General features: G+C 40.7%; 2 protein-coding genes across 21 annotated transcripts in view; one reads left to right on the forward strand and one right to left on the reverse strand.

Annotated features, from left to right (window-relative positions):
- Positions 1-1,021: 1,021 nt before the first annotated feature.
- Positions 1,022-9,458, reverse strand: UTP18 (UTP18 small subunit processome component). The gene is made up of 14 exons (XM_015646123.3): positions 9,051-9,458; positions 8,786-8,913; positions 8,589-8,684; positions 7,745-7,824; positions 7,440-7,525; positions 6,746-6,871; positions 5,721-5,895; positions 5,283-5,383; positions 4,467-4,557; positions 4,032-4,155; positions 2,985-3,159; positions 2,436-2,578; positions 1,782-1,841; positions 1,022-1,176 (listed from the first exon to the last, which is right to left on the reverse strand). The coding sequence occupies exons 1-13, from the start codon at positions 9,441-9,443 to the stop codon at positions 1,817-1,819; spliced, it is 1,743 nt and encodes a 580-aa protein (XP_015501609.2). The 5' UTR covers positions 9,444-9,458; the 3' UTR covers positions 1,022-1,176; positions 1,782-1,816.
- A 396-nt stretch (positions 9,459-9,854) lies between these two features.
- Positions 9,855-23,170, forward strand: part of MBTD1 (mbt domain containing 1) — a 35,567-nt gene continuing 22,251 nt past the window's right edge. For 5 of the 20 annotated variants that reach the window (XR_004499756.1, XR_004499757.1, XR_004499758.1 and 2 more), the window contains exons 1-5: positions 9,858-10,045; positions 17,528-17,729; positions 18,876-19,015; positions 19,595-19,709; positions 19,798-19,883. Coding sequence is in view for 15 of the 20 variants with exons in the window: in XM_033518723.1 (XP_033374614.1) it covers positions 10,025-10,045; positions 17,528-17,729; positions 18,876-19,015; positions 19,595-19,709; positions 19,798-19,883 (564 nt within the window). In the remaining 5 variants the exon portion in view is untranslated. Of the gene's footprint in view, positions 10,046-10,301; positions 10,805-11,363; positions 11,412-11,745; positions 11,935-17,527; positions 17,730-18,875; positions 19,016-19,594; positions 19,710-19,797; positions 19,884-22,994; positions 23,108-23,170 lie in introns of those variants that run through there. The other 15 variants (XM_033518713.1, XM_033518716.1, XM_033518720.1 and 12 more) reach the window with 14 other exon arrangements.

Below are 23,170 nucleotides of genomic sequence, written 5' to 3' on the forward strand. Positions count from 1 at the left end.
TGAAAACATCTGGGTGACCCTCACAAAAACCCTTAATCAATTTGTGCATTACCACGGGTGACCTTGGCAACCCCTTGTCACTGTTCCTGGTAGGAATTCCACTGACAGAAACACACTATCCCTCTGCTGGTAAGGAACCCAATCCCATGGATGTCTGGGATGAGGGGATCAGGTTGCTACTGCATGCACCAGAGGAGCCCCAAGGATTGGATCTATTTGGGTGCTCCAGGGCCAAATTCTGTACTTGGTTTCAATACAGGTGACCACAGCAGCCTGTCCCACTCTGTGACCACCTTCATTCCCTTCACAGGAACAATGTGGACCCAATTTGGAAAATATATTCACATGACTGGTGCAATTACACCAGTGGAACACTGTCCTCATCCACATCTCAGCCCTGGGTACTCCCCTGAGGAGTGTTTCTTATTTGTGGGGATAGGGCTTGGGCAGGAGTCCCCTCCCTCTCACCTCCAAGGGGGTCCCTGTAGCCTTGGACAGCTTACTACCCTCACCCCAAACATCTCATTGTTGCAAGATTGGAAAGAGAAAGCTCATTTGGCTCGCCAAAAAAGATCATATGAACAATTTGATGAAAATTGTGACAATTTACAATTGGAATAAAGGAAAGAGGATGGTGGTATCCATATTTTTACCATGGGTAGCCACAGCAAAGGCCCTCAGTGAGATTTCTCACCTGGGGTGCTGGCTCAGTAAGCAGCCCAACACAACATCCACAAACCTCAGTGCCCTCCTGGAGGATGAAGAGACCACCAGGCACACAACCCTCCAAAACAGGGCTGCAATTGACGTTTTACTGCTTGCCCATGGCCATGGATGTGAGGAATTTGAGGGGATGTGTTGTTTTAACCTCACATCCAGATGCCAAGCCATCCACCACAGCATCCAAAATCTCTGGGAACAAGTGAAGGATATTAAAGTGGAAGCTGGAACACAGTCAGAGGAGGACAGTGGGACTGACTGGTTCTGGGAACTGTTCAGCATTGGAATAAGTTGAAACAAGTTGCCTGGAAACTTACCAGGTATATTTATTTAAAACAAACAAATTTTAAAATACATATATTCTATTAGTATTTTGTAGCTTCCATATAAAATTAAAAATTAAAAAAAAAAAAGCTTTGATTTTGTCAGCATCCTTGTACCTGCAGGTTACAACACCTGGGGAAAGACCAGAAGAGAGAATTTTTTTAGTATTTCCCAAACACCAAGCCATCACAAAATTCTATGCAAACTTAACATGCAGCAACCAAAGCTGATTCCAGTCTAAACAAGTTCAGCCTCCCCTCATTAACACAGTTTTTGTCAGTCTGTTGGATTACTGTCAAGGTTACAAGTTTTTCCAGTTTCCCAAGACATTTAAGTGCACAATAAAATCACATCTGCACACAAACTATGCTTCAAACTTCAGTAATTCATGTAATGGGAATTTGAAATGATGCAGATTTGTGTGGGCTCACAATACTTCAGAACAGGATCAAGCTAAGTCCCTGCCAGCCTGCAACTGTTTATGAGCATTGCTGAGTTTGATTTAAATATAATCAGTCCTGCTGAAAGTGGTTTTTAGTTGAACTATCAACTTGCTGCATTATCAGAAAAGCTGAGAGTGACAAGGCCAATCCTACTCCAGCCCATGAGTGACCCAGGCAAGACAGATTCCAGAGGGCTAAGAAATTCTTCCTGCCATCTGTAAAGAAGTGGATGCAGCAAAACTAAAATTCTGAGGCTCCTCAAGCCTCTGTGAACAGTTCTAATGCTATTTTCACCTCAGTTACTGGTTCATTTTCTCCTGTATCTTCTTTCAGAAGGATGGATAGTGTTTCAGCCTAAAGAAAAAAAATTGAGAGATTTATAAGTTCTCAGTAATTTGTTGAGGGGATAACACAAAGAAACAACAGCTCTTCAGCAGTGTCACTGAGTATCCTTAGCTAATCTGATGTAGTAGAAGAGCAAACATCTACCTGCTAGAATTACTTAAGTGCCATTATAATATGAAGTTCAAGTTCAACTAAAGGATAAATCACAAGATTTATTCATATTTAGGAATATTTCTATGAATTTTTCCTTTCCATTTTGGTAAATCATTAAAGTCTCATCTTAAAATTAAGCAGTTTTACAAGCACCATGAAGTTGTGAGTTGAAAAAAAATAAATATCCCTGCTTAGAGTTAGCACTGCTCCTCACCCCACCCCTGACCATACCAGCAGGGGAAGAAAATAAAAAAGTATGGAAACAGAGTGTTTTGGATAATCAGACAAACAACAAGGGCTGTGCTCCAGCAGGGAAAGCCAACTCCACACTCCAGAAAGTCATCAGGTGAAATTCAGACCAGGAATCACCTTATTACTTACAGTCATCTGCCCCATCTTACAGAACATAAACATGTTATCTGGGATTAATGGACCTAACTTAGTACCTACCTAAATAACAAAGCTTTGCCTTTGTTATTAGCTACTGAGAAATATCCACTTCTGGGAGAGAAGTCCATAGACTGAGTAAGATAAATCTGTTTTCTTCTGAACACTGGGAAGTTTGAGAATACAGTATATGAAGGAAGGTGCACCTATATTGAGAAATAGGTCAGAATATAAAGTTGGGAAAAACACTAAAAATAAAATTAAATTACGAATCTATAATTGAAGCTCAGTGTTAAGTTCAAACACCTTCCACTAGACCAGGTTGCTCCAAGTCCTGTCCAACATGGCCTCAATCACTTCCAGACATTTTAGAGGGCATTTTAAAAAGGTAAAAAGGTAAACTAAACTACAAAATGTTATTTTCATAGCAACTTTACTAAATAAAATAAAATTATATTCTTGTAAATGCATAGTGTCTTAGCCATGTCCTGATCTGGTTGGTCCAGCACCTTTTGCAGTATCTGTATCTGCTTCATATCAGTTTTATTACATCACCAGCAGTATTTTTAGCAAGATATAAAAGAAATATTGCAATAAAGAAGCTGAACATACCAATTTGACTGCCTCATCAGTGTCACGGGAGGCTACTGCCAGAATCTCTGTGGTGGGATTAAAGGTCACACAGGTGGCAGAAGTAACAAGGTTCATTATGGCTTTAACTGGTTTAGGATGGTTTTCTTTGAGGCACACATCAGTAGTGTATAAATTTACAACTCCAGAAGATGAACTAAAGAACAAAATGAACAAAGATTATACCGAAAATTAACATTTCAGTACATGTTGCCTTGTTATCTATAGCCACTACTTACCTGAAAATGTAATTTCCAATTATTTACTGCAGTTTGTAATAATATTTTGTTTGGAGCTTGATTTTCCCTTTGGAGTTTATAACAGTATTTAGTGGAAGGGTTTAGGTTTTTGCTGGTTTGGATTTTCTTTTTACTTATATAATAAGAGACTCAACTGTGGAGAGCCTTGATGAGCCCATCTCTTACTAGGATGAATTCAAAGCAAGGAGAATTTGGTATCAAAATATTCTGAAATAACTTCAAATTTTTTATTGTGAGCTTTTTTTTTAAGTGCAGCATAAGCTCACTTTAAAATCCTCTTCTACAGTGAGCTAAGAAAATACATATTGTACTCCTGTATTTATTTGCTGCTCTCACTTAAAAGAACACTGGCTGAAACTGCATCTCAATGAATCTGGAGAAATAGTTTCAGCTGCTGCCTTGCAGGAGCCAAATTCAGAGTACAGGGAAGAGAAGTAGAAAAGAGAGAAGACCCTGAATCAATATTCCTGTTACACAATTTGTGATTTTAGTCAGTGTGATTTCAAAATTAACTGCTGAACCCATACATGGCAATAGTAATACCAGTATCACTCCTATTGTTTTAGTATTGTTTTAGTACTATGGTATTTTATATTTACACAGGAAAAACTAAATTATTATCATAAAGTAGGGAATATTCATCTATTCATGTCTACTCTAAGCTTATTAGAACCAAACCATGTTCCTTACACTCTCACCAGCCACCAATAAGTTCATTGAAGAGCTTCAAATTGAGAGCAGAAGAAGCTGTCAAAGTTCAGTCACTTACCCACATGCCACATACTGGTTATTTTTTGAAACAGCAATGCACTTTCCTTCCAAAGAACCTTCATCTTCAAATTTGTGTAGACACTTTCTGCTTCTCACATCCCAAATGAAAACTTCACCTTCCTCTGGTTGCAGAATGAAGTATATTAGAGGAAACACACATACACATCACTTGTTGGTCTATTTTGTTAAAATAAATTTAATTATATGGCAACTAGAAGGTCATTTATGCATCAAATATAGGGTATTTAAAAAAAAACCCAACAATTAAAGGCATACTAAAATAATTCCATTCTTTATTGATTGATCACTTGGTTGTATTTTTAAAAGAGATACTGGCATAAATTTTAAAAATTACTTTTCTAAAATGGTAAGTCACTTGTAAGAACTTATGCAATTTAAATGGAACTATGATTAGAGCTGCAGGAATACTCACTTGAATAGCTGTATATTTTACTGCTGTCTGGGGTGAAAGCAGAGGCAGTGCACCTTCCATTCACCTTCATAGTGCTGATCAGTTCTTTTGTCTGTAGGATGAAGAAAAATGCTGACAGAGAATCTACCAAAAATCTACAAAAATGTTGTTTCCTGTCCCACAAGAATCTTAAGTTAGCTACCCTGACATTCAGAGAACAGCACCAACATTTTTAGTGCCTGCAAAGCAGAACACAAGCTCCTGAGTCCAACTGCAGCTGGATCAACAAACACTTGTTTTCTCCTTCACTGAAGGATCTGAGTTATACAAAACTGAACTTTCTCCTTTAAAAGGATTTTTCCCTGTAAAAGTTTAAAACAAATCCACCTACCATCATACAGCATTTTCAAATTCAGCTGAAAGACTGATTCATGAACAGGGAACAGCAGCATGCATTAGCATGACTCCCAGAAAAGCAGTCCTGTATTTCTTCCACCCCGAGGTGCCTGTTCCCATTCCTTTTGCCAGCACAGTGCTTGTGCAAGCAGCTGAAATGCAGCACTGACATGCAACTTCTCCCAGCTGAAAACCCCATGGAACTGCCCTGATCTCCACCAGCCCCAGGGAGCTGCAGAACAAAGTCTCAGAGGGTTCAAAATAATTCCCTAAAGCTGCAGTGGGTTGATTCAGCAGCGCATTTTTTGAGGGCTGTCACAGCATGTGTCATACCTTGGCTTCAGCTGGAAGTTAGATTGCCTTGCAGATGAGATAAAAGCAGGGTCAAAAAGGAAAATGCAGGAAGGAAATGAAGCTAGATAAACCATGCAGAGAAAGTACCTTCATGGACAGCAAGTGAAGGTAACCTGAAGTTCCAATTAGCAGCATAAATGATCCATCTGGAGAGAGCTCAAAGTTTCTGAGAAATTTTTCCTCCACACCTTTAAAAAGATATTTGAAACTTTAGATTGGTTTTCTTTTACTTTTTATTCTTTGGCTTCAACATTCAGAGGTAGAATGAATATGACTTAAGACCTGACCCCACTTCAGCTTTTAATTTCTGCTGTGTTGTCACAGTGAAGCTGAACTTAACTCTGCTCATGTGTGATAATTAATATACCAGACAAATTAGCACTAAAAGTACTTTATTTCTTTGAAGGCAAGTTAAAAATACAACCTCCAACAATCCTCTGCACTTCCTTTTAAAGCAAATTCATGTGCCATCTCTATTTGGGACAGCTTCAACTATGCCCAGACACTCAGAGCTGCAAAACATACCTCGTACTTTTGGAATGGGGATGATATTCCCAGCCATCATGTCATAGACAAAGAACATGCTGTGGTGAGTACCAGTGGCTATAACTTGTTCTCCATCCACACTGAAACGAGCCTTATAAATTGGAAAACTCTCTAAATAGATGCTCTGTATTTTTGAGTTCCTTATACCATCCACCTTCAAAACAAAAAAACAAGGTTGTCAGATTGAGGAATATATCAAATACTTTTACAGAGAAAAACCATATCAACCTCTCAGCTGAGACTTAAGTAATGAGAAGTACACCACTGTGAAGCCTTAAACTCTTTCTCTCCTACAAATGATCTGGTTCTTATCTTCTCACCTCATATAACACTCCCTGCCTTTCTGCTACATCTCACACCTGTTGCCCTTCCTCATCTTGCCCATGCTTTGTTCAAATAATCACTTCTATTGTGCTTTTTCTAAATGGAAACATCTGGCTTTGATTTGGATTTTCTTGCAGCTCTGTGGGAATATCACATTCCACTTGTGTCTGACCATTTCAGTGACACTGGCCCATGCTAAAAGTTCCTAAATAAAATTAGGATCTTTAGTTTTCAGAGGAACAAGGCAGTGTCTCAAGATCAACACCTTCTTCCTGCAGCACTGCCTCTCCATCCACAACATGATTTCACAGCAATTTTACAGCCTCAAAGCAAAGTGGGCTGCTGCCCCCACTACAGGCTCTCCAAACAACTTAGGAACAAAAAACCTCGTTAGTCATTGTCACTGCAAACCTTCAAACCAAATGTTTTTAAACACAAATCTTCAACTAAAATCTCTGAGACAAAAAGCTTGCCAGTACTCTGCATGTACTTGGTTTTAAGTGACAAGTGGAAATTCCTTCCAAGATGCCTTTAACCAAAGGAACTTCCATTGTAACCATTACACCCAGTGTGCAGAGGAAGAGAGAAAAAAGGTCTATCACTCCAGGCTATTTCATGTACACTCAAAAAAAGGTTCTGTGTTTGTGACCATTAGCAGAGTACAAAGTGAAATTCTTCACCTGGAAGAGGGACACAGAGCGATCATGCCCAGCTGTCATCACCACTTGAGCTGAAGGATGAAACTGCACTGTCACCAGTTTTCCATTGGCAAAACGTTCCTGGTTTGCAGGAGGGCAGGTGCTCATCTACAACACATATCAGACAGTAAAAAACAAACCCCAACAATCACTTATGCTGAATAAAAAGCCAATTACTCTTTACAAGACCTCAAGCCCTGTGATGAAGTTTTGGGCAGCATGAGGTGAGCAGAGCACACACAGCCCATTCAGGGAGCTGCTCCAATGCAAACACAGGCTGAACTCCCCAGCCTTTCTACTGGCTTTACAAATGAGTATAAAACCAGCTGCATTCTGAGTCATCTGAGAAAGCTATAGGAGACAGTATGAGAAATACTCATTTAAGGCTGTCTTCTTAAAGGTCATTTCAGCAGCTTCAAAGCTGTGGGAGAATTCCATCCTCCCTCTGCAGAAATTAAAATCCTACTACAAGATGCTATTTAGAGTGCAGAAAATTCTTATGTCAAACAATCCCCCTCAGTTTATTGCTTCATGCTTTCACGTGAACTGTTCAATTTGCTTATCCTCTAGAACTTGTAGTTGCAGAAACAAACTCACAGAATTGCTAATTTCATACACAAGAGTCAAAATATGCACTTAAGTCCAACTAAAGTGGAAAGATAAGGTTTGTCTTTACCTTCAAAATCCCCCTTGGCAGAGCCTCTGAGTGCGTTATGAAACTGCCAGTCCTGCGTAGCAGATCATCATCTTCATCACTGTCACCTCATTAAACCAAATCACATGGAAACAGATAATTGCACAAACATCCACAGCAAAATCAACACATTCCTCCCTGAAATTAATTACAGCACACTGAAGGAACAAATCTGACACATCCAGCATATTATCACACTACTGAAACTGAGTAAAAGTAATTATCTTCTAGCAAGCTGAACAGGGAATCACAGAAACACTTATCAGAATAGAATTGAGCATATTTACTATCACTCCAAGTCCCTTTGGATTTCTTCCTGTTTTCTAGATCAGCCCAGGCAGGAACTCCTCCCATGGCTTGCTGAAACCTTACAAGAAAAGGAGAAAGAGGAAAAAAATCAGTTAACTTTTGTGAGACAGTAATATCCTTCTATGAATTAAGTACATACAATAAGCACAGTCAGAATTTTGCAGGACTTCTTGCACTTAGAACACAATGTAAGTTTTAAATGTTTTTTTAAAAAATTAAGATTTCACTGTTACTTGCATAACTCACTAGAAGACAAACTAGCTTGGGCACTTCGATACAAGTATTAAACAAGTTAGTCTAGACAATACTAATGCATATTTACTACTCTTAGTATTGTGATTTAAAAACACTGTAAATATTGCAGAAAGCACTGGCTTTAAAGAGGCCACATGATCACAGTGGATAAAGAGGAAAGTGACTTTAAATGTCACATAAATGTATTTTAGCTGACAAAATTTTTGCATTGGAAGGGAGATCAATACTCTGGAGATTATCCAGTCAAACCTCCCCCCCCGACCAAGGCAGGTGGAGCAGGTGACACAGGAACATGTCTAGGTGTGTTTGGAATGTCTCCAGAGGGAGACTCCACAACCTCCCTGGGCAGCTATTCCTGTGGTATGCCATCCTCCATGGAAAGAAATTCTTCCTCATGTTGAGATAGAACTTTTTGTGTTTTAGTTTTTGTGCTTTTAGTTTATGGTCACTGCCCCCTTGTCCTGGTCTGGGCGCCACTGAAAAGTGTCTGGCATCATCCTTCTGGCACCCACCTTCATGATCAATGATCTCAATATAGTCAGCCACAAAAACATTAGCAAAACTCACTGTTCCTCAAGTCTCTTCTTTAGTTTTTTCTTAGTAAGCGTTGTCTCAGCATCACTTTTCATGAAATCTTTCCTGTACTTATGGGTCATATCAACACTAGAGGGGAAAAACAGACAGAACACAAAGATCACACCAAGGCTACTTACAAGGACTCCCAAGTGTGATACGTTAATTCCCATCACCTAACCTGAACTTACCTTTCCTCGGCTTCATCATCCTCATCCACCCAGGCCGGCTTTTTGGGCAGTAAGTCACCCTTCGCTTCATTTTCCCCCCCCGAATCGCTTGACTCTTCCTGGAGGCCTTTCCCCTCTGCAGCAGTAACCTGAAAACAACCGGAGGGGCCGGGTGAGCGGGGACACGGTTCGGAACCCGAGGAGCGAGCGGCCGAGGCCGCGGTGAGCACCGACCCCCGCCCGAGGCCGCCGCTGCCGGGTCGGGCAGGGCCTGGATGTGCCATACCCGACAGGGCTCGGCCAGGCGCCTCAGCAGCTCGTCCTCCTCCACGTTGAGGCTGTCACCGAACACCAGCTCCTCCAGCTCCCGCTCGGCGCCCGACGCGCAGCTCAGCGCCTTCAGGTGGCGGCCGCGCCGCGCCGCCTCGGTGGCAGCCGCCTGATTCGCCACGGCCACAAGCCGCTTCGCCGTCCGCTTGGGTTTCACCATTTTGGCCGCTTTGGTTACTTTAGCTGCTTTCTTCGTAGCCTTCATCCTGGGCGCTTTCCCCGCTTTTGTCGCTCCCCGCTTCCATCCCGCGGCCATCGGCACCCGCATTGCGCGCCAGACCCGGAACCGGAACACGTGTCTGGTCACATGATCCCCGCGTGGCCCCGCCCCCGCCTGCGATAGGCTCATGCCGCAGACTCGCCCCCGCGCCACGTGACCAAACCCCCGCCCCCGCCGGCGACCCGTGGTCACGTGACTTCTTTCTTCGCCTCCCTTTGCCCCCACCCCGAGTTCCACGTGATGCTGCCATGGTTGGGCCGCTCCATTGCGAGCCCATGGCGGGGGGAGCCCCGACCTGTGAGGCAACACGCCTCCCTCACCCACTGCTCGTCGGCCCCTCACCGGAACATCCCACGAGCACCACCACTCGGTGGCGGATACGGCTGCTCTTATCCCCCGCGATGCCCGCCTTTGGCGCGGAGCGTGCTCCCCCCGTAACGAATGAATTCGCCCAGAGCGGGGGGATATGGCAGTGGGGGCCGCACCGCGCAGCCAGGTCCTGGCGGGGGTGTGTCCGCGCCTGCGCAGCCGTGCGCTCGTGTTGTTGATGTCCCGGCGGCCGCAGTCGGTCCCGGTCGGTCCCCGGCGCTCGGAGCGGCTGAACCGCCTGGGCCGTCCCCGCCCCGCCGGGCCCGGCCCCGACGCGCAGCGCCCGAGCCCTTGGGACGAGCGCGCAGAGGCAGCAGGCGGCTCCTGCCCATGAGGGCCTGATGGAAAACACAAAGGAGCTGGTGAGTACCGGAGCCCGCGGGAGGCGCGGCCGCGGCGCCCCCACGGAAGCCCCAGCGCCTGAGGGGGAGAGCGGCGTGGGCTGAGCCGGGGGCGGGAGCTGTGCCACCCTCGGTGCCCATGCGGGGGAAGGCGGCCCTGCAGTGTGTGAGGGGGAGCCGGGGACACCCCCGGGTGTTTGCGGGGGTGGCCCCGCGGGGTGTGGGGGATTGTGCCCGCCCGGGGCGGGGGCTCCGGGGGCCGGGCCGGCGCTGCTGCTTGCGGAGGGTCCTGGGGAGCCGCGGGGCGGTCTGGCCGGGGTACGTGGGGGCGGCACGGCCGGACCTCTTTGTTACAGCCCGGTTGTGCGGGGTCGGGTTTTGTCCTTTCCTCCTCTTTCCTCCTGCCTCAGAGAAAAGTTTTAGCTTCTCGCGGGCGCACTCGGATCTGCTTTTCTCCCTGCTCCGCTGTAGTGCCGGGTTTCAGCAACTTCCTCCTGTAGTTCCAGCCTTTAAAGTTCAGTTTTCCAGCGTGCTCATGTTAAGTGCTGGAGAGTTTTTAATATCAGCGCTTCAAAGGTTTTCTTTGTGGCCGCTTCCCCCCTCCTCGTGAATTTTTATGATTTCTGATATTATGACTTTGTTCTCTTTGTAAGGAGTAGTAAACCCGTGAAGCCAGTTTCACTTTCAGGTTGTTGCTGGAAATGTTTGAAAGTGTGGCAATTTCTGCCCGGCGTGGCTTTGAAAATTAGAAGTCCTACTACAAAGCGTATGCTGATTATGGTAACAAAATTCTCTGTGTGAAAAAGTGATTTATTTTAAAATGTAGCTGGCAACTGTTGCTATTTTTCAAATCTAAACCTAGTCAAAACTGAAAGCTGCAGGGCAATCTCTTGTATTTTAAATTTAAATTACTTTTCAGGTTTGAGGACCTGCATTTACCTATTTATTGAATTTAACAGTTTGATTTTGACTTAAAAGGAATGGAGTAAGACTGTGAGAGTCTAATCTGGAGCCTTTAATGAGAACTAAAGCAATATGTTGCCTTAAGAAGGCATGTTAATTGTCTTTACTCATTCCTTCAGCCTAGGCAAGTTTTGAGCAAGTGTGTGATGTAGGCTGTAGGAAGCTATGCAGAGGGATCTTGTCTCCCAGGAATAGGTGTTCTTGAGAACATGTGGGCTTGTGCATGTGCAGAAAGATTGCAAACTGAAAGTAAGAATTCTCTTCATTGTTCCCTAAAGAGTGAGGTGCCTCTGGCAGCAATGGTAACATGCACAAATGTTCCCTCTCGTTGGCTTTCATTTTTCTTACCTTTTAAAATTTGATTTAATTTTGCAAGGCTTTTCATATCTTCTGCAATCCAGTACTGCATTGCTTCATTTGTCAGGTAAGTTGGTACACTCTGGGCATATGGGATCATTTGCTGAGCCTGTCTCTGAGCACGTGGAATGAATTCAGGAGTTGAAGACTTTGGTTTTGGGTTGGTGGTGGTTTTGGGGTTCTTTACATTTAAATTTTGGTTTGGTTTGGTTTTTTTAATGGTAACACAGTGTTTAAAGTGAAATATTTGCCTCTTCCAGATACTCCTGTAAAGGCTTTGTAGAAACGTAATGGAGTTTGTAACAGATTTTTAGTTTTATCAAAACTCAGATATTTCACATATTAATCATCACACCCCCCTCCAAAATTTCCTGCTAATGTGATATATTTTTTTATGAAAGAGTCTCCCCTCTTGTGTGAAACCCCCTGGGGAAGAGGCTATGGACAAAACCATTGGCAAACAGCAGAAACTGGCTTCAGACAAAATGCTGTCATACATAGCAAATGAAGAGACAGGAAAAAACATTTCTGTAATTTTCCAGCAGAGATTTTACTTATAATAAGAGTGGAAGGCACATTTCCAGATAGAGGTGAGTTGCTTATATAAAAAAAGTAAGTTTGGTTGGTTCTGATTTCCAAGAATCCCAACTTGTTTAGCTTGGGGGTTTTTTGTTTGTTTGTTTTTAATGAAAGCTGAAAGTGTGTTTTCTTTAAATTGGTACCATGTTTGAATTTTCTTTTTTGGTCATGTTCTGAGGCATAATTAGGCTTCAGTTCCACAGGCACAAGTTACTTTTCTACTGTAAATTATTTTGGCCAACTTGCATTCAGAAGAGTTACAATAAATTAATTCTGTTGTAGTGTTTCCTTGACATCCAGAGGTGTAACTAAGTTTGTGGCATAAAGCCTCAATGAACTTTTAAAAACAAAACCTGTGCATCAAATCTAACTTGGAAATACCCTTGGATCCATTAAGGATATGTGATTAAAGTAAATCTGTCTTACAACAGACCCTTGGCTTGAAGGTTGTGGTGACCTCATTGTTGACCTTGGTCTCAGATCCCATCTGTCTGTAGTTGTGTCCTATTTGGGGGGGGTTGGAGCTGAGTATAGGAAGTGATGCCTCTGTTCAAGTGCTGGTATGCCTTTGCTGAGCTGCAGCTCTTGTACTCCAAGCTCCAAATTGCTGCCATTCTGAATTCAAGCCCCAGACTGAATTCAAAAGTAACAACAACCATTTGGAGTGGTTTGCAGCCTTTCTGTGGCTGTTTTGGATCATTCTCCTGTGGCCAGATGCACTTACCTGGGGGCAAGAGGTTTGGCTACATAATAATGGGGTGTTTTTCTTGCAAGTTTTTACCTTCAAAAATCTTTTGCATAAATTTAGCCAATGCTTGAGTATAGTCTTCATCAAGACACTAAAGCCATTTCCTGAGTTAAGTGTTTAATGTCTAAATAACATGAAATGGTTTTAGTTTTTGCCAAGGATTGCTCACCCTTTGTGCCCACTGTTTTGTGTTGTAAGAGTAGTTACTACACTCAAATAATGTATGCTATAATGTGCTGATCAAATTCAATGTGTGTGTATATATATAAAAATGTATGTTAAGAGTGAGAAACTGGTTATTTTTTTATTTGTTTAGAGTTGCCTTCCTGCTGTCAGGGAAACCAGTTTCCTTAACTTTATTCCTTTTCATACCATTTGCCTTATATAACGCTTAGTTAAGAGTATTTCTTAAAAATGCTCTGTTGTCAAGTACTCACAGGGAGAAGAACAGGAAAATGGGAAGTTGGGCAGAATAAGAAAGCAGTTCTTAAGAGTTCCTTTCTCCACCCATCCCTTCAATAAAGAAAAGTATGCAAGAAACCCCCCCGAGCAAATAGTACAGGGTAATTTGCCAGTGCTGCTCACGCTACATTTCACAGTGCTCTGACTGAAAACCTCTTTTGAGGAACCAATAATCTTAACAAGAAAATAAGCCTTAGCCAGAATGCCTGAAAGTTTGTCTTGTTCTTTTGTTTGTGCATTACTTCTGCTTAATGTACAGATAGACTGTATTAGTGGAGTAGTTACTCACTGCTGCTCTTTTGGCATTAACCAGCTGCAAGATTCTGTTTTATCAAAAGCCAGGCTCCTCCTGCAAGCAGTTTTTTGTGGTTAGAGAGGAGGCTGTTCCCTGGTTTGTTAGAAGCTGGACAGTATCAGGTTATGTTTTGAGGAAAAGACAATTTCCTCAGCATGATTTTTAGTGCTAAGTCCAGCTTTGAAGAGTAGAAAACTGGTTTGATGTTGATTTGAGGGTTGGTTTATTTTTTTGGTTTTTTTTTTTCACACCTGTTTTTGAATCCAAGGCCCTGCAGCTGTTGTGGTGAAATGCTGCTTTGGACAGACAAGATGTTGCTGTTGTCTGTGGAACCTAAAAGGACTTGTCAAGAATTTCTTGCCCTTCACATGCCTAGAAATGGCTTCCAACATTGCTTGTTCCATCACCTCACCAGGGATGAGATGAGGCTCTTTGACCTGTCATTTCCTGGGTTCTCCTTTTGCCCTTTCTGAAGATAGGAGGGAAAACAACAAAGGGACAGAGAATGTGTGCATGAGGTAGATGGTTCCAATTTCCTGGTATCTCTGATGATGCTCATCATAGTGTATTAGAGGCCACCAGCACTTCAGGAACAGTTGACGAGGTGGTTGAGAGCTTCTGGAAAAAGATTGAGGCCCTAGAAAATCAGAAAGGGGGAAATTTTGTACTTAATTTTCAAAAGAAAAAGGTGGAACCAGTTAGCAAGAACTCAGCAGGAATTGCAGGCTGCTGCTGTACCAAAGCCCCTGCTTTATCTTATTTATAATTGTTGCATTGTCCTTTTTGTAAGGACGTGTCTTTGACCTTTGAATTCAGAGCAATGCTCCCAACTTTTTTCACTTCCAGAGCTCCTTTTCTTTTGTTCATCCAAATTCTGCAGGAGGGGTTATCAAAGATTCCTCATGTTCATTTCTACAAATGCTGTGTTTCAACATGAGTTAAAAAGAACCTCTGTGGTGTTTATTATCAAAGTAGAAGTGTTTTGATCTGCTCTAACAAAATTCCAGCATAGGTGTGTGTTTATGTCATCTTCCTGAACTTCCACCTACTTTTGTGTACAAAGTATTTTATTTTGGTTTTTTTCCTGCAAACTCTACCGTTTTGAAATCTCATAAAACATTTTGAGTAGTTTCCCCAGTTGTAATCCAGGTAATAACTGCAAATTAACAGTAAGAATGTCCTGCATAAATTATCTGGCAAATGTGTTCATCTTCTGGCAAAAGCTGGTACACAAATGTTTTATTAAAACTACAGTATTGTTTTAAAATGGTAAGCAAAGCTGCTGATTTGAATTGCAGATTTGATGTTCAATAATTTTGAATTGGAACAAGTTGGCTGAATATTAAGTAAATAGAAAGGTGATACATGAGATTTGTTTTGACAGTATAGTTAAACTCAAAAACTTGATGATTGCTACTCTTGAAATTGTGTAATGCTGGAGAATGATTTTTCCTAATTGAGGGCCCAGCTTTCCATTGATGAAGAGAAACTGTTTTTCTTTCTATCTTTGGATAGTTTGGCAAAGACAGCTTAGCAGTAATATGGAGATTATAAATGGAAGTGCTGCAAAAGAGCAACAAAAAGAACTAGGTGCACTGTTGTGGTCCTTCACCTTGCCCCCAGCTTCCTGGTTCTTCTTCCACCTTTCCTGGCAGTGGGAGCAGAGCTGGCATGGGGCTTTGGAGGGACTGGGAATGGGCTGCACTTCAATTCCTTCTGAGTGGCAACAGCATTTCAGATCTCTGCCAACAGAGCACTGAGCAAAGGTACCAGCCTAGAGGTGCAAGGTTCTCCAGTCTGGAGCGGGAAGGAGATATCCTGAGACTGGCTTGTACTGCAGCCTCTGTAAGAGGGCTGAAGCCATGGAACCACTGGTATGGAATGAGGCCCTAATCTCTCAGTGAAATCAGATCAGCTGACTTTAGAGAGGATGAGGGCATGAAGAGGGACATCCTTCCCTGAGCTCTGAAATACCATGAGTTTCTGTCCATAAAGCCTTCTAAGTATCATAGTGCTCTGGTAGTACTTCTGGGAATGGTTCATATGGAATCACACTTTGTATCTTAGCAGAAACTGTGGTCAAGAGAACTTAAATACTGTGAGATATTAAGGAGCTCCTGAAATTTTGAGGAAGATGACTAGTTTTCATCTGCTCTGAAAATTCAAGGCAGTGTTGGCAGGACACTGTATCCATGGCAACATTGCACTCAGCTTCTGCCTTAAGCTGCACACATGTGCACACACAACAAGTCACTGGTCACGCATGTTGGTGGCAGATGGGACAGGTGACACAGGGTAGGTGACACTGCTGCCAGCGTGGGTCAGGGCTGGACTTTGTCTGCTGTGGCTCTCTTTCCTCTAATAATGCCACAGGCACCCTAATTGCTAGTTTCAGTGCCTTGAGGTAGTTGCTAGGTTATGCCCTATTGTAAATTTGATTTGGTTTAATACCATTTTAATTTTTTTTTTTTTAGCTGAGGAGTATATTCATAATTAACATTACAATGACTTTTTTTGTTGTTTTGTTTCAGAACTACTGCAAGTGTGTTAAAAGTGTTTGCCTTATTGCATAACCTTTTGTGCTTACTGGGGTTTTGGGAAATACTTTTTTTTAAATAATTACATGCTAGGATTGGGTCAGTGTGGAAATCAGTTTTCCCTTGTACCTATTAGGGAATTCTTCCATAATAGGATTTATTTAGATTACAAAGAAGAATATAATATAATATAATAAAGGGATAGCATGGCTGAAAAAGGCTTGAATGAAATCTAACAATAAAGATGTTCAGGCATATGCTCTAGGAAAGGGATTTGGGGAATAGTGATGAAATCTTGAAGCTATGAATCCAAATGAAATTTAAGAAGGAAAAGCCCAGTCACATTACTTTTCTGTCAACACTGACTTTTAAATAAATTTAGCTCTTGGAAAAGAAAGTTGAGCCAAAGGCTTTCTTAATTTTCCTTCTCTTTTCTCTGTACTTCATTCCACTAACTTGCATTTTTATTGTAGAATTTCTTTGTTTTCTCTTTGTTTGTTATTTCCTCTCAAACTTAGTAGATACTGTTTAAGATTATGGAAATAATATGAAACATAAAATATATTTTTAGCTTAATTAGAGCAGCTCACATAGGAGTAGCCTTGTTTCAATAGAGTTGTTTTAGTAATAAATGTGTTTATTAAAAATAAATGTTATTAATAAATTATTAATAAATGTGTTATTAATAAAGTGAAAATTGTCACTATCAAAATGCATGTGGTGGATGTGCTTCAGAAAAAGTACATTAGTTAATCTCTTGCTTCTTTAATGTCTTTGCTGGAAATTGCTTAACTGTCATGCCTTCTTCAAAATTATGTGGTTTTATCCTACTTCAGATTTTTTGATTATACAAAAACTATTATGTAACAAGCTTTTTGTATATGACAGTGGCAAATTAGTCACCTTTCTCTCTTTCAGCATTTGTACAGACCCTATTGCCATAGTAACTGAGCTCTTCATAATGGTTAATGTATTAATCCTCAGAACAGCCCTGTGAGCTGCAGAGGTGTTCCTGCTTCACACAGGAGTCATGGACTCGTAGGGGAGCTGAGTGATTTATGGATAACCCCACAAGCCAATGAGAGCAGAGAGCCTCTCATTCCTGTTCCTGTGATATAAGTGCCCTCTTGATTGAACTGTCTTTTCTCTGCCCAGCTTTCTCAAATGAATGAATTTTAGTGGAATTGGCTGCAGCCATCTGGAATGTGCTCATTTGCATAAAAGATCCCTGTGGCTGTCAGTGTTCAGCACATCAGGCTTAATGAACTCTAAAGATACCAAGGAAACTAAATGTATGGATGGTTCCTATGTATTCTCAGTGGATCATGAGATAGATTTTTTTCTTCCTGTATATCACAACACCAAAAATTGGCCAGTTTTGATTATGCCAATGCTCACTTAATTGGCAATACATGGCACATGTCTGTGTTGATACTGCAGTGCCTTAGAATATCTGCTTTAACACTGACCTGTGAAACTTTTTAAGTTTGACTCAAATCTTTGCATTCAGAAAATTCTGCTATTCTTTGTTTTTTTGTTGTTTGGTTATTTTTGATTTTTAGACAGAACATAGTTCCCAAGTGGAAAGGAAACGCCGAGACTCGTTCGGGATGTTTGACGGTTATGATAGTTGTAGTGAGGACACCAGCAGCAGCTCCAGTTCAGATGAAAGTGAGGAGGAAGTTGCTCCTTTGCCATCTAGTCTCCCAATTATCAAGAACAATGGGCAAGTTTATACTTATCCAGATGGCAAATCTGGCATGGGTAAGTATGTGCTGTGTGAATGCAAGGAGTTGGATATTGATGGGTTTTAGCCTGTGCTGGGTTGTGAGGGTCCCATCCCAAATGTTGGTCCCAGCTGAAAAGGGCCCAAAGCAGCTAAAGGGCTGGGGTTGGTTGGTTTTGGGAGGGGGAATTATTTGGGTTCTGCTATACTGAAATAAGAGAGCATTTGAATCCTGCTGTCATGAAAGAAATAGTATGGGAACATCTGCTCTCCTGTCAAATGTGTTGTGTCTGCACATGCATGTGTGTATTCTCATATGCATTGGTTTTATTCTTGGAGCTTTGAGGACAATGTCAGTGTGTTCTATCTATGCCAGGACATACCTTCTCTTTGCCCTTTATGTTACATTTAGAATACATTTAGATATATTTCTTCCTATACTAAGAAAACTTCATTACTGCTGGTGTATAAAACGTGTTAGTGTATAACTGTTCATGCCTTACTAGCTGTGAGCTGGAGGATCCTAGGAAAATAAATTTAAAAGGGAAGATTTATTTTGTTAGCAGGGAAAAATATTTTATATGAAATCCTAGAGATTAGTGTAGAGCTCTCTTTGGGCAGAATTTGGATATTGTCTCACTGGCATTAGTTGGTCTCCGACTCTTATTCATCATGGAATACACGGTGTGTGGTGCTGTCCACCTCTGAAACATGATTCTAGCCAGAAAAAAAACATTCATGGGCTGGAGTATTTGGGGTATACTAATTTAGAATCAAACAAGAGGTCTGGTTTTATTTCAGGTTGGAAATATTCAATATTTAGAGGAAATCTAGATTGGTAGGCCCAGATTCAAAGCAGATGGTTCCTTAAGAACAGTGAAAAACCAAAAATCAGCTTGATCTGATTTAGCTGGGTCATTCACTTTCACCAGGGGTGAACTTAATAGGGAGCAGAAAGAGGCAGTGTTTCACCAAGAACTTGAGGTTCTTGGTTGTTTCACTGATATTAGTGGTGCTGTTTTAAATTTATTTTCCTGTGCAATTTTCTTTGGGGTCAAACCCTTAGAATCCATTTAATTGTACCACCTCCAGGACCTTCATTCTGTCCTCTTTGTTCTGAATTTTTACTGCTGTATTAACTACCCTCTTAACATTTTGGGGTTTGTTTTTCTCTCCTCTGTTAGCTACATGTGAGATGTGTGGGATGGTTGGTGTCCGGGACGCTTTTTACTCTAAAACCAAGCGCTTCTGCAGCGTGTCATGCTCCAGAAGCTACTCCTCCAACTCCAAGAAGGCCAGCATTCTGGCCAGGCTTCAGGTAGCGGTACAGACACCATTTTCTTTACATCTCTTCTGTCATCTGTGGTGGTGAAACTGGGTATTTGTACAGATGGCTGCATGTTTTAAGATAAGTTTCTTGGGTTTGACGATTTTCTTTGTAGAGTTGCAAAATAGATGTATGTCCGTTGACTTAAAATATTAATCAAATAATCATCCAGGCATGTTTGTAGTATTCAAAGAGAAGTGTCAAGAAATATCATTAAACCCTGTCTCAAATTCATTGCAACAAATGCCAAGAAATTGCTTTGCTATGAGTTAGATTAAAAGTTCTTCCTTTTGACTTGCTTTCAAGAGCTATCTTTTTTTCAGGTAAACAACAGTGAATCTATAATGCTGTTCAAGTTGAGATAGTAGTACAAAAGTCATCTTTTGGACAATCCTTACTACCGGTTTTTAAATTTATTTTTATAATGCATGTCTTTGGGTGATACTTAGTCTCTGTTTTAGTCTTAGTCTCTTCTAATTTTAGTTTAAATCTGCCTAAGATAGCTTCAGACCTTTGGAAATTTCCTGATGGGAGTTTGGAAAGATGTTATTTACTTGGGTTGTTGGCTTTTTTTAGGGTAAACCTCCAACAAAGAAGGCTAAAGTTCTACAAAAACAGCCCTTAGTGGCTAAATTAGCAGCATATGCCCAGTATCAAGCAACTTTACAAAACCAGGCCAAGACAAAAGCAGGTAATAGCATATAAACGGTGTTGAGACAAGAATACTGCAAGATTTGTGCCTCATTAGCAACTTCCTAACTAAAATAACTTTCCCTTAGCAGCTGTCCCTGTGGAAGGTTTCAGCTGGGGTAACTACATCAATAGTAATAGCTTTACAGCAGCTCCTGTTACCTGCTTTAAACACGTGAGTATTTCTCAGTTTGTGCTTTCTTTCTCTCTGTGTGTATGAGTCTGTGGAAGTTCTTGAATTTATTTTTCCAGAACATTCAATATCCAAATACTTTTTGTGATCTATGAAATATTACTGTATGACTGCTTTTTAGATAATTTATCTGTCCTTTAAAACCTTTCTGAACACCATCAGTTACTTTTATCATATACACACTCTCATAAACAAAAAGGAAGGCTCTTACATACTTGAGAATTGTTTTTCTTATCTTGAGAATTGTTTTTATTTTGTTCAACTCACAAAATCATCCCATGTACTGCAGAGTAACAAACCAACAAAGTCAAGCTATTACTGAAAACAGTTACAAAAGGCTTTTTAGATTAAGTCAGGCTTGTTCCATTGTGTCGGACCAATCTTTTTGTTACATATTTAGATTTGGGGTTTTCTTTCTTCATTTTTAGTCAGATTCTCCACGTCAGTTGTTCTGCCAGGTAATCTAGTATGGGGGAAGACGAAGGCTCTTTGGAAATCTGAAATTTCAAAAGCTAGTTCTCTTTGTTTTACAGACAAAAAGACATTCTTTAATGACTGAGGAAATTAGGGGATGGGGAAAATATTTAGTGCCATCTGTCTTTAATGTGTTTGTAAAATTCCAGTAATAAGACATTGTTTAAAATATTGTCAGAACTTTCTGTCTCTTAAGTAAAGCTTTGTCAGAAGATGTTTTCTCAGCATTAATTTGAGATGTTGAAGTGTTCTGTATTAGAATTTCTTTTTTCATTTTGCTCAAAATTTTGCGCTGAAAGTGGTAATCAAAGCAAACATTTTGGTTCATGGAAGTTGTCCATGAGGGAGAAGAGACACATTTTCTTCAGCTCAGGAATTCCTGCTGGGCCCTCTCAGCTCATAAACTAGTGGGATTTGAGGGCTCCTGACAGTTGGCAGTTTGTGAATAGTACCCTTTATCCTCAGAGGCCTCAGCTACTGCTCAGAATAGAGCCTTGCATTAGGGCAACTTGGGGAATTTGTAGCAAATCCTGCATGCTTGAGTCAGCATGTTTGCACTTTGCTTTCACAGCTATGTTCATGTAATAAGTGATTTCATCAGTCCATATCAAACTGTATGGTTTGATAACATGGGCTGTGCTATTACATCTACAAATGTCTCAGGATGGGTGGCATCCTCTAATAGAAACAGCTACAATTGTTAGGCCACTTGTAAACTCTGCTCCAACATTATATTTTATTTATATTTATTTTATATTGCCCCAATAGTGCAAAGCAAGGCCACACTCATGGTCACATTGTACCTGGAAAATTTTCACAAGATAATGGCAACAGTACTACCAAGTAGCCTGAAAGTTGTGTCTTTTCTATCCTCATTTTCTTTTTTCATAGAAGTAAAATGCAAATCCTATACTTTTATTTGGAGATTTCTACTTCTTTGGTGGATATGAGTTAGTTTTATACGGGTATGATTTGCATTTAACTTTACTGTAATTATTTATTTGAAAAATACATTATTTAAACTAGTCAGAATCTGAAAAACACATTAGCACTCTTTTGTTAGATTCTTCTCTTTGTCCCACTCTCACTGATAATTAAACAATATTCTTTTTGTCTTTCTGGAAAGATTATTGCTGTTTTCTGTGTATTGGGTATTGCTTTGATTTGTAAAAGTTTGTATTAGTTGATGTTTGTTTACCATCTGTATTATGGATTTCATACACCTGTATGTGTGTGATGGAGTATATAAAGCTTATTCTGTTCATGCCCAAAGTTTTGAATTGACAGTAAAACCATGACATATCTACCCTTAAAGTAATTATTCAATAAAATACATTGAATTTACTGGTTTTATTGGGTGTATCTGTATGGATATTTGCTAGGGAACATTAGGATCAATATTAAAGAAAATCTAAGGATATGAGATGTGAGATTTGGCTTATTAATTATTTTTTTAATAATCTGGAATTCTTTAGTATCTCAGGTCTGATGTAGATTTCACACATCAGTTTTTCTGGTTTTGTTTTTTCCTTGGAATTTATTTCTTCTTCAATTTAAAACAGTTACATTTTAGAATTAAAGTATCTAAATCTTGGGAAGATGTCTCTCCCTCTCTCTTTGTGATAAGAATTAATTTCAAAGTATTTTGATGCACTTTTTTGCTTCCATGTTACCTTTGTTGCAGACTTGAGTGTTGAGTAACACTAATGAAATTCAGTAGCAGTAGAGTGGCCATGCCCATGACTTCAGCATTCAGTGAATTGAAGTAGGGAACTGCTTTGGTTTATGTCCTACAGGAACCCCAAGACAATGCCAGAATTCCCATTTGTGCACCTTGCAGCCTCTTTTTTTATTTTTGTCAAATTGAATTAATCGGGAACACAGCAGTAGCTGCTGCAAGGAAAAAAACTCAATTTAACATTTTTAATATTGAGTTATAGCTTAGTCACATTCAGTGAGCTCACTGCAGACCTACATTCCACTTTTTTCCTCTAAACACTTTTTACTCTTTTCTATAGTTGCTGTTATTAGTTCAAGCAATTCCTACAATGGAAAGCAAATTACAGTGGTTTGAGTTGGTTTTCAGTACCACTTACTGGACAATTTTATACACAATTAAGAGCAGTTATTTATTTTCACTCTGTTGTTAGTGAGAGGCACATTTAATGAAGTTCTTTTTTCCAAATGAATTTTATTCTGAGCCAGAATATTTCCATTCTCTTGGTTTCTTGTGTTCTTAAACTATATCCAGTGATTTAAGGGAGCATTTCCAGGATGCTACACTGGGTGGCAGTGCTCTGCTTTGAAGGTTTTTGTTTAAATCCTTTTGTATGTTTTCTCCTCTGGCATTACCTGTTGTTGGGGCACTGCTCACACACAAGGTTTCAGCATTCCATACAATTCAGGAATTAGTAGCATCACCATCAGGATTTGCCATTAAAATCCTGATTTAAAGTCTGGAATCATGGCAGTGTTGATGCCATCCAAAACCTTTAGAGGCCACTTATTTAAGCCATGTGAGCTCTTCATTCAGGTGCATATGTGGGAATACTTGGCCTTTAGGTGCTCCTGTCAAACAGGCCCTTCCTGATTGCACCTTACCTTGCAGAGAAGGCCCTTGGTGCTCACAGATAGACCCCTCCCAGGTCATGTCCCGGAGAAGGAAGCCAGGAACCAGCTCTTCCTTGTTTGGGAGTGATGTGAAGTGGATCTCTTCATCATGAGTCTGAAAGGTAAATTTGTTCTTACCTGTAAATGATGGTTCTGCTAGTTCACACTATGCCAATCCAGACTGC

This window comes from Parus major, chromosome 18, assembly GCF_001522545.3.
Source record: "Parus major isolate Abel chromosome 18, Parus_major1.1, whole genome shotgun sequence".
NCBI classification, from domain to species: domain Eukaryota; kingdom Metazoa; phylum Chordata; class Aves; order Passeriformes; family Paridae; genus Parus; species Parus major.

What these genes read in the sequence shown, in the direction of transcription:
- UTP18 (XM_015646123.3), bottom strand. Translation starts at nt 9,443, where the DNA reads ATGAGCCTATCGCAGGCGGGGGCGGGGCCACGCGGGGATCATGTGACC. An exon ending in CAAAGGGACTTGGAGTGATA is followed by an intron (nt 7,526 to 7,744) that starts GTAAATATGCTC and finishes TGGTTTAATGAG; the next exon opens with GTGACAGTGATGAAGATGAT. An exon ending in AACCAGTATGTGGCATGTGG is followed by an intron (nt 3,160 to 4,031) that starts GTAAGTGACTGA and finishes TTTGTTCTTTAG; the next exon opens with TTCATCTTCTGGAGTTGTAA.